Source organism: Neolamprologus brichardi, chromosome 17, assembly GCF_056152115.1.
Source record: "Neolamprologus brichardi isolate AB-2024 chromosome 17, ASM5615211v1, whole genome shotgun sequence".
Classification (NCBI taxonomy): Eukaryota; Metazoa; Chordata; class Actinopteri; order Cichliformes; family Cichlidae; genus Neolamprologus; species Neolamprologus brichardi.
In genome coordinates this window covers 31,453,278-31,469,524 of record NC_142120.1, presented here as the reverse complement: position 1 = coordinate 31,469,524, position 16,247 = coordinate 31,453,278, and the positions used below count along the sequence as shown (strand labels likewise).

The 16,247-nt window shown below is 39.2% G+C and overlaps 1 protein-coding gene across 1 annotated transcript in view; it reads right to left on the bottom strand.

The window, feature by feature from the left end:
- znhit6 (zinc finger HIT-type containing 6) overlaps positions 1-16,247 on the bottom strand; it is a 38,108-nt gene extending 21,861 nt beyond the window's left edge. The window contains exons 1-5 of the mRNA XM_087830528.1: positions 16,073-16,247; positions 15,574-15,639; positions 12,632-12,738; positions 12,437-12,522; positions 4,037-4,140 (exon numbers count right to left, since the gene is read on the bottom strand). Of these exons, the coding sequence (XP_087686654.1) occupies positions 4,037-4,140; positions 12,437-12,522; positions 12,632-12,738; positions 15,574-15,639; positions 16,073-16,188 (479 nt within the window). The 5' untranslated portion in view covers positions 16,189-16,247. The remainder of the gene's footprint in view (positions 1-4,036; positions 4,141-12,436; positions 12,523-12,631; positions 12,739-15,573; positions 15,640-16,072) is intronic.

The window sequence follows — 16,247 nt, the reverse complement described above, 5'->3', positions numbered from 1 at the left end:
CACATAATAACATTTAAATTTAAAAATAAAATCTGTAATTTCCATCCACCTTTCCACTTCCTGTCATATGAAGTAAAACCAGCAAGTGCTCCAGCTCAGTCGAGCATTTCGTTTACGCTGCATAGCACGTCACCAGCTGCTCATATCTCCTTCTTGTGTGCCTTCGTTCTCTGGTCGTCTTTTCTTTTTGCCATCAAATTACAGCTGTGGATCTGTCTATGGACCTCGTCAAATCATCAGTAGAATAACACTTAGTATTATGTTGTTGTTGTTCTTTTACAAACCCAGAGATAACTTTATAACCATCAATTTAACTTCCAATCATGCTACAGCCACACTGAGGAAAACAGTGGTTGGAGACCATGGCATGAGCAAAACTTAAGCAAGTGTGCAATGTTGTAATTGCTGCAAGATGGTGACTTAACTGCAAAATAACATAGGCACTTGGCAACTTTTCATTTATATATGATTATAACCAGAATACAACCTACTCCGTTGAGTGACTTATTGCAAAGAGATGAGTCACAGACGAAGGAAAGACGAAGGACTGGTTGTACGAAAAGCAGTAACAGACAAGAAGCACCCAGAGAGTGCAAACCTCAGCCAAAACAGCTCACTTTCTGGGAATCATTTTCTTTTAAGAGAATAGCATTATTTTTTTATACATTTATTTGTTTTCTTTGTTCTTTTCATATAAACCATAACAAAAGTTGTAATGCAATAAAAACAAGTGCAAAATTCAGGCTTTTATTTTGTAGGAGTAGTTCATAGAGAAGAGAGTGGATATTGATCACTATATAATCTATTTAAAAAAAACTAACCAGCCGGTTCCTTTGCTTTTTTCTTGACAACACTTTCTTTAAAGGCATAACACATTTTGGGGTCAACTTGAAAGAAAAGGCAGACCCTAAATGTTAAAGTGAAATCAGAGAATATGACATTTAATTTTGACGTTATTTGACCTTGAAGCAGTCGTATTTGGATCCCCTCCATTCTCCACATGCCCCTATGTTGTCAGTACAAACAATGGCAGTCAGGAAGAGGAATTTTTAAAGCTCTATATAGCACTGTTATCACTTTGACCTTCAGATCAATCTATGGACCTTGAAGGAGGAGGTCAGAGGTCAAATGTGACACAAGATTGAAATATTTATACAATACTCTCTATATGTTATCAGAATTCATTCTAAACCTTTCGAGCTATCGTGTTTACAGACACATGAGCTGCCAAAATCAACCTCCTTGGTGAAGATAAAAAGGCTAAGTAATTTGAATTGACTTTCTTTAACGCAATTTAAAAAATTAAACAACACAAGATATGCCAAGCATTCAAAATACCTTTATAGTACATTAACTGAGCCTACAGCACATATGGGATACCACTGCTTTTGTCTACAAAGCTATTATGTTATCTTCTACTGTCAATAAGAAGCACTTCATTTTGGATTTCACTGTTCAACACCTGTCAATAACTGGGAGCAAATATAGGACCACTCTCACCCAGAAAGCTGGGTTAATTAAGGCTGACTCCCCAACCCAATATATGGGAAAGTAATACACAGGGCATGAAAACTGCTGCAGCTCATATTACTAATTATCCCAAGTTATTATAGAAATATTTTCAGTTATTACACGCAATAACTGCTTCTGCAATGTGTTGTCCAGTCCACTCAAGTCATCTATGAGGAAAATTCTCTGACCTGCCAGGCTGAGACTGCAGAACACATAATTCTATCCTAATACAACTACACCCAATGTTCTGCCAAATGCCAGCTACTATCCTCTAAGGACTGGAGTGAGAGGCAGCCTAAAGTTTTTTTCTTTACTGTTCTTGCCTTGTTTTTTAAATTAGTCATTGGGTAAGAGGTGGAAAGAAAGTAGCTGCACAGCCATTATTCTGCATACAAACATTTAATCAAAAAGACACGTGCTCCCAAGCTCACACTCACCGCATATACATGTACACTCACACGTACACACACCACCACCAGGCATGAAAACCCTCCAGTCAGCTGTATGCCAGTAATGATCCTTCTCTGGCACTGTGAGTGCGTAGCATGAATATGTCGCTAACCAGCTGCACTCACACTGTTCACACATCTGCTTTTTATATTATGTACTCGGTACATTCTGAAACAAATTCTCTCTCAGCCCTTTGCCATTTATTTATTATATACCTTTACCCCAACCCTTGTGTCTATTTGGTAGCCTGTAAACGGTGCAGTGTTGCAGTTAGTTGAAAAATCTAGTGAGACAGTTGGCTGGTAATTCCTCTACTGATGCTAGGCTAGCAGGACGATAAAAATATATCATATCTTTATCCTTCAGATAAAAATTTGTGCAAACAAAAAAAAAAACTAAAATATCTGACAACTGTTGAACTGAACACACAGAGTATGAAGCTGGAGCCACAAGAACCTGACAAAGTTGTCTCACCCTGTGATGTGCTCACTTAAATCAGCACCTGCAGAACACCAGACACAGACATGACAGAGCAGTCGACTTTACGGATGGAAAAGAGGGTGGTGAAAGGGAAAGTAACAACATAAAACCAGCTGGAGGGAATGACAAAGGTTTCTTTTAGTGGCAATCCTGATTGGCACCTAATGTTGTCCCTGGGCATTTCAAGACTCGTAAAACTTTAATGTGCAGTTCAATAACAATTTCCCCCCCCTCTTCCACTTCTTTATTCTTCCACTGTGGGATTAGAGAGCCAGGGCCAAACCTCAAAGAAATTGCAAAATGAGTGGCACAAGGTTGTCCAGGGAGTTGGAATAGCTGCCAAAAATGACAAGACAACCAGCGCATTTGAACAAATTTGACCAAAATAAAAGAAAACAAAAAACTAAATACACGCTATTTCAGTGTCTAAAGAAAACAATAAAACCTTCGTGTCTAACTGCAAGTCTGCAATATTAAATAAGCTGAGACTTTTCTGAAAGTCTCCCTGCATGCCATTTGGTTTTGGTTTTCCACTGTGCAAAGCACATCGTACCTGGCAAAAGATTTTTTTGGTACCTCTTCAGTCGAGATTCTAAACCATGTAAGCCAGAACTAAAAGGTAACATGTAAACACTGCAGGCTGCTGACAGGCCAGAAAGAAGCGACATATGTGCAACATAGGATGTGCAACATGGGACATGAAATTACTCAAACCTTCCAGTTTTTTCCTTTTAGCAGTCTTTTTTTCTCAGTTCCTTCAGCCTTTACAAGGATTTAAAACCATCCTACCATGCCCCTAAACAGGAATGGGTACTATGTAAATTACTGAGTCGAGTTGAGCCGTGTCATGCAATAGAAACTGGGCAAGAATGGAAAAAATTAACTGCAAGGTGTCCACTAGCATGGACTATGATGCCACTGATTCTCTGCAACAAGCTGGCATGTGTGTCTGGCAAGCTCTAACATCATGGTAATCATCTCAGCTCATGTCCCATTTAGTATATTATAAACTCCTTTATTAATTTAAGGACTCTCATGGGGAATGAGTGTTTGATACACATGGTTAGATTCAGGATTCATCACCATGCACAAGACTGCCATGAGATAAGCGTGTGAAAAGCCAAGTCTAGATAAAACACTTCACGAGAGTGCCATCCTGTGGTAAAGTAAAACAGCACTAATCAGAAGCTCATTTTGCAGCAGATTAAGCAGGGCTTAACCAGAAAACACTAAAGTGCTGTCTTAGACAGTATGTTCAACAGTGCCTGAATGTCTTTGTAAGGCTTTTTGTGGTATTCCCCTGAAAGAACTCTAAACACTTATGTTACCTATTAATATCACATTTGTTTGTGTATCAGTAAGTTTTATTTTCTCTGGACCCTGTATAGGATGTGTGTGGGAAAATCTTCATCCTGTACATACTTTATTATGGTCAAGATAATGACGGGGCCTTACTTTACAAAATGAAGAAAGTGGTTACTAACTTACCTTAGATATATTCCAAAATACACTCTGACATTTAACTCCATCCAACAGAATTCAGAATATAACATTAACAATAATGATATTTTGATTTGAGCAGGTGTATGCTTACTTTGTAAGGAAGAAGGTGGAGTTTTCTCTGCTCTTAGAGAAGGTGATGGGGAGGAATCTCAGGGTGATGTTCATCTTCCTGGCATTAGAGGCCAGTTTCTTAGACTGAAGGACAGAAAAATAAAGATGATATAGTTTCATTGTAAAGTTAAATCAATTGTGTCAATCAGCAATAACTGTATCATTAATTTATTGCCATTTTAAGCACAAGTAGCAAAAATTATATGTGGTCTTTTCCAGTGTGAATGCTTTTTTAATTAATTGAATACATTTACAATTTAGAATACAAAATGTAAAGTCAAAATAGTCTTTGCAGTCCCATCAGTAGAACAACCCTGTACAGCAGTGACTAAATAAATATGCCAAATCTATACCAACAGCTGAAACTGTCAACTAATAAGTGTGGATAATGGTTGGCTAAACACAATAAATATACAATAGGTAAACATTTATGTTAAACTGGTACCGAAACATAATGTATAAACCATACAAAAGATTCACTACATGCCATGAAATGAATAGCTGTCAAAAAAGTATGAATGAATGGATGAATGACTGAAATGATAAGCTGTAGTTAAAATGGTTAAATAACCAAAACCACACAGCTGAATCAAGTCAAGATAAACAAATGAGTTTCAAAGCACACACCTGACCCTAACCTGTGAGTGACATCTGTATGAACAAGATTGGGAGCCAGTATTTTCTAGTATCCTGATAATTCCCATTAGTTCTACCGTACTGTGCAAAAGTGTTAAACCATTCCTCATTTCTTTATATTTTGGTTCCAAGAAGCTAGCCCTTTTTTTCCATTTAGTCATTTTGTTACTAGTGGTCTGCCACCTAATGATAAAACCTAATGATTTGTTCCCATTTTGCAGTGTAATTAAAAAAAATGCCAAAGAAAACACAGTAAAGCAGGCATAAAAATAATATTTTTGCACCAACAAGGTGATTCCCAAATAACACTTAGATGAAAACTTGGCACATCGTACACTGAGGAAAGTGAAAGACAAACGAAGTAGTGGCAGGACTAAAAAAAAGCTATGATAAACTGTCCTGGAGAAATAGGAAAAAAATCCAACAAGGGCCTGACGGACCTGAAAGACGCATCTGGTCCTTCAGTTGGTCCATCTACTCAGGTCTCATGGGGTGGATGAATCCAAATTTGACATTTTTGGTTCAAATTGTAATTATGTATAGAAGAGGGCAAAAGGAGGAGGGGTACAACAGTGAGAGTACAGCCATCTGTAAACGGCGGATGCCCTGGCATGGTTTGAGTATCTTGTCTAAACTGATGGAATTATGCACAACTATGCAATGCCATCTGGAGAGCATCCAATTGTCAATGGCTTCATTTTTTTTTCTGCATGACAATGATCCCCAACACATTTGGCAATGCAGTAAAATCATACCTGGATAGAAAAACACAAATGATCAGTATCTGTCATGGACTGGCCTTCCCCAAGCCAAGACCTCAACAAATATTGAAGTTGCTCATCTTGAAAAGAGAACAGAGAACATCCAAAATGGCCTGTAGTTGTATAGCGCTTTACTAGCCCCTAAGGACCCCAAAGCGCTTTACACATCCAGTCATTCACCCATTCACACCCACATTCACACACTGGTGATGGCATGCTACATTGTAGCCACAGCCACCCTGGGGCGCACTGACAGAGCTTTGTCCTTCAAAAAGCCTGGAGAACTAATCATGAAGAAACTATGAGAAAGCCTGTCTAAGAGAATTCAGACTATGTTGAATATTAAAGATTGTCATACAGTGGGGCAAAAAAGTATTTAGTCAGCCACCGATTGTGCAAGTTCCCCCACTTAAAATGATGACAGAGGTCAGTAATTTGCACCAGAGGTACACTTCAACTGTGAGAGACAGAATGTGAAAAAAAAATCCATGAATTCACATGGTAGGATTTGTAAAGAATTTATTCGTAAATCAGGGTGGAAAATAAGTATTTGGTCACCTCAAACAAGGAAAATCCCTGGCTCTCACAGACCTGTAACGTCTTCTGTAAGAAGCTTTTCTGTCCCCCACTCGTTACCTGTATGAATGGCACCTGTTTGACCTCATCATCTGTATAAAAGACACCTGTCCACAGCCTCAACCAGTCAGACTCCAAACTCCGCCATGGCCAAGACCAAAGAGCTTTCGAAGGACACCAGGAAAAGAATTGTAGACCTGCACCAGACTGGGAAGAGTGAATCTACAATAGGCAAGCAGCTTGGTGTGAAAAAATCAACTGTGGGAGCAATCATCAGAAAATGGAAGACATACAAGACCACTGATAATCTCCCTCGATCTGGGGCTCCACGCAAGATCTCATCCCGTGGGGTCAAAATGATCATGAGAACGGTGAGCAAAGATCCCAGAACCACACGGGGGGACCTGGTGAATGACCTGCAGAGAGCTGGGACCAAAGTAACAAAGGTCACCATCAGTAACACACTACAACGGCAGGGAATCAAATCCCGCAGTGCCAGACGTGTTCCGCTGCTGAAGCCAGTGCATGTCCAGACCCGTCTGAAGTTTGCCAGAGAGCACATGGATGATACAGCAGAGGATTGGGAGAATGTCATGTGGTCAGATGAAACCAAAGTAGAACTTTTTGGTATAAACTCAACTCGTCGTGTTTGGAGGAAGAAGAATACTGAGTTGCATCCCAAGAACACCATACCTACTGTGAAGCATGGGGGTGGAAACATCATGCTATGGGGCTGTTTTTCTGCCAAGGGGACAGGACGACTGATCCGTGTTAAGGACAGAATGAATGGGGCCAAGTATCGTGAGATTTTGAGCCAAAACCTCCTTCCATCAGTGAGAACTTTGAAGATGAAACGAGGCTGGGTCTTCCAACATGACAATGATCCAAAACACACCGCCCGGGCAACAAAGGAGTGGCTCCGTAAGAAGCATTTGAAAGTCCTGGAGTGGCCTAGCCAGTCTCCAGACCTCAACCCCATAGAAAATCTGTGGCGGGAGTTGAAAGTCCGTGTTGCTCGGCGACAGCCCCAAAACATCACTGCTCTTGAGAAGATCTGCATGGAGGAATGGGCCAAAATACCAGCTACTGTGTGTGCAAACCTGGTAAAGACCTATAGTAAACGTTTGACCTCTGTTATTGCCAACAAAGGTTATGTTACAAAGTATTGAGTTGTATTTTTGTTATTGACCAAATACTTATTTTCCACCCTGATTTACGAATAAATTCTTTACAAATCCTACCATGTGAATTCATGGATTTTTTTTTCACATTCTGTCTCTCACAGTTGAAGTGTACCTCTGGTGCAAATTACTGACCTCTGTCATCATTTTAAGTGGGGGAACTTGCACAATCGGTGGCTGACTAAATACTTTTTTGCCCCACTGTATGTCTGTGAAGGTTCTCAGTCATACAGGTCATCATAGTTTAAGGAGCTTGGAAAGAAAAGCATCTGGACTTTTTAAAGTTTTCTTGAAGACGTTTCATTCAAGAAGCTTCTTCAGTTCTAAGAGCAATTGGTGGACAGTCCCAGATTTTAAACCCTATGGGAGTGTCCCCAAGAGGGTCATGGACCTCCTATTGATCCTCTACCTAATCACACGACCCAAGGTGTGAAATGAGGTGTGGGTCACAATCAGCCAAGGTATCGGGTGAACCCACCTAGCCCCACCCTGCCATGTGATTTACTGAGGTCATATAGCCCAGGATGTGAGTGGGCATTAAGGCCTCTGGGAAGGGATCTCAAAACTGGATTATAGATGGCAGACAGTTGGAGTCGTAAGCCACCGCCTCTGTTCAAAGATGGTCGTTCACAGTGGATTACACCCCTTCACAGACATGCTCGTTAAAGACTGTCATACCAAATACTGCTTATTAGAATCTCATCTCGAAAATATGACGTCAAAACCGCAAAGGATGGCAAGTGGTACTAGCGCACGCAGGCTTTCACAAGAAAACAATCACACAGCGATAAAAAGAAACACAAAGAATGGCAAGAAGCTGTTGTATTATTAACTGCAATAGCCTGTCGCATGACAGCCACGGGAAGCTGACGGGTAAAGAGATCGGTTTTTATCGGATTCCGTCGTGGAAGAGAAATTGTTCAAGCCATGTTTCCGAAGTAACAAAGAGCTGACGGATGGCCTGGATTGCAGCCATTCGAAGACCAAATATAACGTTCCAGCACACTCCAAGCCCACATATTAGTCTGCTCCAAGCATTTCCACAAATGTAAGTCCTCTGTTGTAGTCATTACATAATTTATCATAACATAATTGTTGATGTAGGTTACAAATAAGTCTTATATTGATTTGAATTGAATTTGTTGCGCTATGCTGCTTTGTTCACTGTGGCTTTGCGGGCTAATGTTTGTTGTGTTTTGTAGGAAAACCAGCCTACAAAATGCTGGAATGCGATTCAGACTGGGCACCCTCTATCAACCTGGGTCATACCAAGTTTAAAGCTGTCACCACAGCGAGATTTGATCGGTTAAGAGGGAGAGCGAGATCAAAACAAAAAGTCCCGCATATATGTGCCCAAGTGTTGTATTGAAGCAATCAAGTGATGAATAACTGTTTTCCAGTATGTTGTTTTGATATGGTTATTTTTTTGCACAGTTGACTTGTTTTTCACCAAAGCAGCTAATAAAGCACAATGGAACACAATTTTGCCTCTTTCTTGTAAGATTCTATAATAGAATGAAACAATAATGCCAGTTTTAAATAAAGACAATAAATTGAATGAATTACGAAACACTTATTTTATTTCTATTGGATCTGAAAACGTTGTGTAATACTACAACCTGAAAAGACAAATAGATTGCGTTGGCCTGTACAGGAGGTAAAGAAAAAAAAAAAATTAACAACAGCTGTGAAATGGAATAGTCCAAATCACCAAAGTAAACTGCACCTGGGCTTGTTGCAGAGATCTGAAGATACTAAACATTTTGTGAGTGTATGCACTCACACTTAGGACCATATAGTTATAAATATGTGCGTGATGAAAGCTGGGCAGCACGGTAACGTCTTTAGTCAACTCTGTATGCTCTATGGGTCTAACCCTTTCACTCCTTTGATTTTTACCTCACACTTTTTTTGTCTTTCGTCAAGTCTGTCTTTGTACAGACCTGCCGTGTTCTCCTCCGTTTTGTACACAACCGTTTTTGGGGCAAATAAAATGCAAGTATGGTGCTGGAAATGCTAGCGCTTGATGCATTGTTTTGAATTTGCTGCCACTCGAACCTACAATGCAATGCACGAAAGTCACGTGGTCTGTCGATCTCTGTTTTCATAGAGAAATATAAAGCAATGAGGGGTCCCACGAGGTATTATGAAGATCCCAAAGCAAGTAGAACCAAACAGCTAGTAGACTTTAAGAAATATCTCTGCAACATACATCTAACAAAACAGCTGTCAATGAAACAGGAAATGGTGTTGAAGACAGCCTCTTTTCCTAGTAAATAACAGACACATTGGAACCTAGGCTGACCTTCCAGTTCTGTGAAAAAGTCGTTGGGGCGAGGGTGTATTGTCACGGTACAAATACATCCAATTACCAAACATCTGTTTTACACTAATAACTACAGCTGTGTGAGTTTCATTAGCAATCAAACCAAAGATGGCCTGAACTCCTACTGCCCTCATCTAAATTTGAAAAGACAAGCATTTCCTTTCTGGCTCCTTTATCACTTCAGATTGGCAGTAACAGACAGTAAAAAAGATTTATTAAAAAGGTGCGGATATACAGGGCCAGTAACAGATTACCGCACTTGCAATGTTCTGGAGAAAAACCCAAATCCCAGAGCTCATCATGCGCCAAGCCTTTATCTTTCCCTGAGAATAAGCCTCATTATTTTGATTGATCTATAACAGCTGAAGCAGTGACTGATTCCCATAAAAGAACACAAATTACTTCAAGCTATCGAATGCCACTTGAATTGGGCTGCAGTAAAAGAACAGGTAATAGCTGGTATGAAGTATTACACAAAAGAATGTCGGTGGTTTGAAGAAAAAAAATGTTTAAATCGTGGAACTGCAGCCACAAATTACATAAGCAAAGCAATAAAAGCACAAAGAGAAAAACACTTATGGGATATTGGATATGTCTGATGTGGATCTGATACTATTATTATTTTCACTGCTGACTTTAAGATGTATATATTATATCGGTACATTCATCTGCCATTTTGTTAGGTACACCTGTTGAACTGCGCATTGACCCAAATATATAATCAGTAAAGCAAATGGAAGCAACTCAGTGTGACTTTAAATATGGCAAAGTTGCTGGTGCCAGATGGGCTTCTCTGAGTATTTAGGAAAATTATGATTTTCTAGGACTTTCCCACACAACCATCTCTAGGGTTTATAGAGAAGAGTCCAAAAAAGAAAAAAATATCCAGTGAACATCAGTTCTCTGGGAGAAAATGCCTAGTAGATGTGAGAAGTCACATGTACGAAGAATGGCCATACTGGTCCAAGCTGATAGGAAGGGAACTGTACCTCAAATAACCATTTCTTACCACCAATGTATGCAGAAGAGCATCTCTGAAAACCCAACACATTGGAATTTGAAGCAGATGGGCTACAGCAGCAGAAGAGCACACATTTCTTCTGACGCATTTGAAAAGTAGGGTCATGGGTGGACTGGTGGGGGTATTATTAGAATTAGAATTCAACTTTATTGTCTTTGTACATGTCACAAGTACAAGGCAACGAAATGCAGTTTGCATCCATCCAGAAGTGCTCTAGCAATAATTTAGATATATCACAGAATATGGGTCTATTATAGGTATGTTACAATGTACCCGGTATGAGGGCATGTTATGAATATGCTATAAGTATGTACAGACTATAGCTGTAGTGTAAGCTATGTACAGGCTATGAACAGGTTATAAATATGGTTAAAAATATGAAAACTATACAGATTGTAGATATACAATTGCGAGTATTAATAAACAGTTGTAAAAACTATAATTATTGTATTGTACAGTAGGATTGTCTATCCAGCATTTACAGTAGTGCAGCTGAGATCATTGAGATGGATATGGATAAATTATGCAGTAGTTATATAAAGTGCCAGTGGTTGTAAGTTCAATGGTTCAGTGTTATTATTGTATGTATGAGGGTACAGTTGGCCATTTGTTTGTTTTGTCCAATGTGTGTTCTATTGTGGGGTGATCGTGGCTCAAGAGTTGGCAGTTCGTTTTGTAATCGGAAGGTTGCCGGTTCGAGCTCCGGCTCCAACAGTCTCGGTCATTGTGTCCTTGGGCAAGACACTTCACCTGTTGCCCACTGGTGGTGGTCAGAGGGCCCGGTGGCGCCGGTGTCCGGCAGCCTCGCCTCTGTCAGTGCGCCCCAGGGTGGCTGTGGCTACAATGTAGCTTGCCATCACCAGTGTGTGAATGTGTGTGTGAATGGGTGGATGAGGATCTTTACATGTGTGTATTGCTGCTGACCATGTGAATTCCTTTTTGAGCCAAGTGTTCCCTGATGGCTTCTGATGGCTGCTTCCAGTAGCATAATGAGCCATGTCACAAAGCTCAAATGATCTCACGCCAATGTCATGATGATGAGTTCACTGTACTCAAATGACCTCCACAGGCACCAGATCTCAAATCAGTAGAACACCTTTGGGATGTGGTGGAACAGGAGATTCTCATCACAGATGTGCAGCAGCTGCCTAATGCTACAAATTATGAATCAGAATTGGAGGAATGCTTCCATCACCTTTGTTCAATCTGGTACTAGCAAAGTCTATTTAATAAAGTGTCGACTAAGTGTATGTGCACCACACTTTTAAAGGGTTTTGGCTTTTCTACAAGGTTTCACCAGGGGTCATAAACAGTTCTCCAACAAACTGTGCTTATCTGTTATTCTCCTCCACATGTTTGATTTGGCAGATTTTTGGCAACTGTCGCACTTCCTTATGAAGGGATTTGGGTCTTCTCCCAGATTTAAACCAGGAATTTTTTTTTGCTTGTTAGGTAAATATGTAAACCACTACACTATTGAACCAGTCTATTAGGACAAGATGAATAAAGGTATATGGTTCTAGTAAGCACCATTATTTTAAATAGCACACGTCCTCACCAAAGCAATCCACCCTATTTTAATTTATTATACTAACATTTAAAACTCATATTTAAATCTTTTTTATGTTTGTAACATTATAAAACAAATAAAGGTATACATCTCCCCCAAATATTTTATTACTGGGCTTAACCTCTGAGGGGCAGAACGAGTTGAATTCAGTGGAAATCTAAGCTAGAATGGGCCACAATTATTAGTGTTTGTTACTAAAAACAATACAAGAATTTATCTGTACTCTATTCTGAACTCATGCTCGCATATGCCCAAAAATTTAAAACAAAACAACATTCAACATACTAAATCTATCAACACAGGGCTTACTTTGACAGTGACACGAGGAGCCTGGACGAGGTTGTCTCTGGTGGCACCATCAGCAAATCGGCCAGTATCCTCCAGAAACCTGTAATCTACAGTTGAGACAAAGGGCCAATGGTAATTATGAAAACGAGAAAATAGCACATTTCTATGATAACACACATTAATAGAATGACTTATACCAGCAAAGAGGCTGCTCACCACTGAGAAGTGCCATTTCATCAAATTGTGACAGTGTCACAAATGCTGTTTTATTTCTAACGCCACTGCATCCTGAAACTTCCTTGTGCTTCTTCACACACGGCAAGCTAAAAAAGATAAATGGACAGTCATGGTAGGCAGTCATTTCCTTATTCAATTCAATTCAATTCAATAAAACTTTATTGATCCCAAAGGTTGACCCCGAAGGAAATTGGGTCTTTTAAACAGAGTTTAGGTTGGAATGATTAAGCCAGTTCACATAGTGCAAAAAGCACAGGTTTCAAAAAAAGGGCACTGTGTGAAATGTAAATAAAAACAGAATGTAGCATTGTACCATAAATCCTTGCCTGAAAGGGAACCAAAGAAAAATGTTAAAAACAAACAAACTGTACTGTTTTTTTTAAAATAACCCAAGGAACATTGGGTAATACTGCCTGATGCGGGATGTTTGACATTTTTAAATAATACAAGATTAAAGATGATTTTGGTAGTCAAATAACCTGTCATTTTCTCTTTGATTAGTCAACGATTATTTCAGTATCTCACCTGCTCAACTCTGTGAATCACCCTGTTATCTCATCCAACAGCAAATTAAAATAGTGACCCAGGGAACACATGAATTCAACTCAAAAGGACCGTCAGAATAAAAGTAAAATGAATACAAATATTAAGTCCAAAATAAGAAGTTTCCAAAGTTTACAGATGAATCAGTTCATGGATTCACAATTGCAGTGGACATGCTCTGGAGTGAGGCTCATCTTTGAGATGATGTTCCCAGCTGCAGCTGATAACCAGGCTAAACATGCTCTCTGTCATGACTTCAGCCATTTGAGAGGTGGATGAGCCTCTTTACAGGAAAAACATATTTATACACCTGTGCTATTAATACTCTATCAGAATATATCAGATTAGAAAAAAAGTGTTGTTTTTGAAAGATCTTAACCCTTTAAAGCTTGAACCATGAAATAATTGCCAGGAAAATCCTAATTTTTCAAAAAAGGAGTATTTATTTCACCTTCTGACGTTAAAAAATACAATTAAAAAAATGTTAATTTGTATAAATTAGTTTCAATTTGTATCATATTTGCTACACATGTTTGGCATTTATTTTAAAATATATTGTGCAGTTTATTTGGGTTTTTTGGGAATTGAACTGATGATGCAGAAGTCTTAAAAGCTCATGTATAAAAGGAGATCTACGAGGCGTTAGGGGGTTAAATATAAAAACTTACACTCCTTCACACCAAACACAAAAACCTTGGGATTTCACCTGAGCATGACTAGGCCAGTTTTCGCACTCTTGCTGAAAGACAGATATCTGGCCCAAGTCATACCGGAGACCATATTCCTAGAAACTATGTAAAAGGAATGCTGAATGATGCCCAAAACAACAGGCAACAATATGAGAGTGGAAAGCACATTTGTTAGCCCCATCAGATAAATCTTAAAGAAATGTTTAGCAATATAATTTTTGTACTATGCAGTATTAGAAGGTGAAGTTGTAAATGCTTTAGCATCGACAGAATTCCAAGAATGGGCAACGGACCATTGAGATTTTGTGAGGCATGCTGTTCTGAGGCATGCTGATGCTGGACATGAATCAGAGGAAAGTTCAGAAAGTAAAAACAAAAACACGGCCATCTGTCAGTCATCGCTAATATTTATCTGCACGTAAGGGTAGAAGATGTGGAAGATTGTAATTCTTAGGTTACCGGGTATTTTTTCCTCTGTTTTTTAAATAGCAATGGAAAACAAATGGAAGACAGAATTATGCTATCCCAGTGGAGCTTTAACACTACAAACACAAAATTGTCTGTGATGACATCGTAAATGTTATGTCTCTTTTTTTCTGCATGAAATCTTGGACCTAATAAATTAAGGGCATAGCATAGATAAAAAAAAAAAAAGATTGTGTGATGTGATTAAATGAACAGTTAACTTCAAAAATGTTGGAACCATTTTCCATCAGTGCAATGGCCAATCTAGAATGTAATCATTTCAGCTTTTTGCCAATGACAAAAAGCTGAAACTACCACAGCACTATTAACTGCTTGGCTGAAAAATGGGAACCTCTGGTGTTATTGGCTATGGGTCAGACTCTGGCAACTAGTTTACAAAGGACTGCCAGACACAACCCGCTAACTCGGTCATGAGTTTCTTTGGACAACTTGTCAAAATGTCTGCTTCTCAACTGCACTACCTTGGGGAAAAAGAGGTAATGACAAAGGTTTCAGAATTGGGGGTCCATTCACAGGTGCAATTTGAATTGAAATGATCACAGCCCAAATACAGTTTAGAGTGTCCACCAAATACCTCATTAACCATTGAGGAATAAGTGCCATTTCTATATACAGTCAACAGAGTATGAGAGCTGGAGTTAAAATTTGATTGGACCTCACTTATGAATGCTGTCCAGTACACCCGTGCATACAGAAGTACTGTTTATTCTATGACAGTATTTAAAACTTAATTGACATAGATGACTTAAGATGCCGAAATCTGTCCTTTTCCATGGATTCATGCTCTATTACATTATTATTATTATTCCATAGCACCACACTGTGCTCTCTGATAGGTGAAAGCAAACAATGCAACACCAGTGGGACACTTTACAAAGTGAAAATGTGTTGCAGTTTTAAATTACTTCACAATAAGGTCACTTTCTATTACACTTAAAATATTTGTGTATTAAATAATTTTTAAAAGAGTATCAATAAATCAATAATAGCCACATCCTGGAAGAAGGTCATAAAAGAACAAGAGAATAAACTTCTACATTTTGAATTTATAAAGGTCTAAAGAGGTGAAGTCACCCAGTGGTTTACAAAAGCACAATTAGTCCTAACCACATTATGGATAAGCAGCTTTGTTAAATATAATGTCGTTTTTGTGTGTATTTGCTGCTAAGGCTTTAGCACTTAATCAGAGGATATTCATCTCACCTGCAGGAATGAGTAAGGCAGGCTGGACACCTGTACTTGGCCTCCTCTGATCCGCAAACACCACAACTGCAGGACAGACAACACGTCAAACTGTGAGTGTGTTTAACAAATGAGTGAGGTTAACAAGTAACGGTGCTCAACACGCACACATAACCTGTAGTTAAGCAAGAAAATGTTTTATGTGTGACAAACTTTAGGAGATATACCTAAAAATTTTAAAGTAAGTGTTAATAAACGAAGAAGAAACAGAGTGAAGAGTTTGGCGATGGTGGTCTCACTTGAAGCTAACTAATAGCCTGCTAACTTCATAACTGCCTAGCATAAACATATTACGATAAGTAGCATCTGGTATGTGACAGCAGATGTATCTGCTACTCGGTTAACAAATATTAGGATTATGCCGACTCTGAGAAGTGAAGCTGAGCCAACAATCTTTACAGCAAACGCAAAATATTGTCCTAGTTTTGTGGCTGAGCTGCAGTCGGTTTAAATCGCTTACCTGGAAAGAGACATCTTTCTTTTCTTCCCTCTCTCCTCCTCTTCGGTGCTGCTATTTTCGACTTTGCTCTCCGCGGATGACATTATGTGTGCTGTTGGAAGAATTACTGAGCTCATAACGGGAGATTTGTAGTTGCACGCGGACGAAACGACACGCCAGGATCAAAACAAATGCT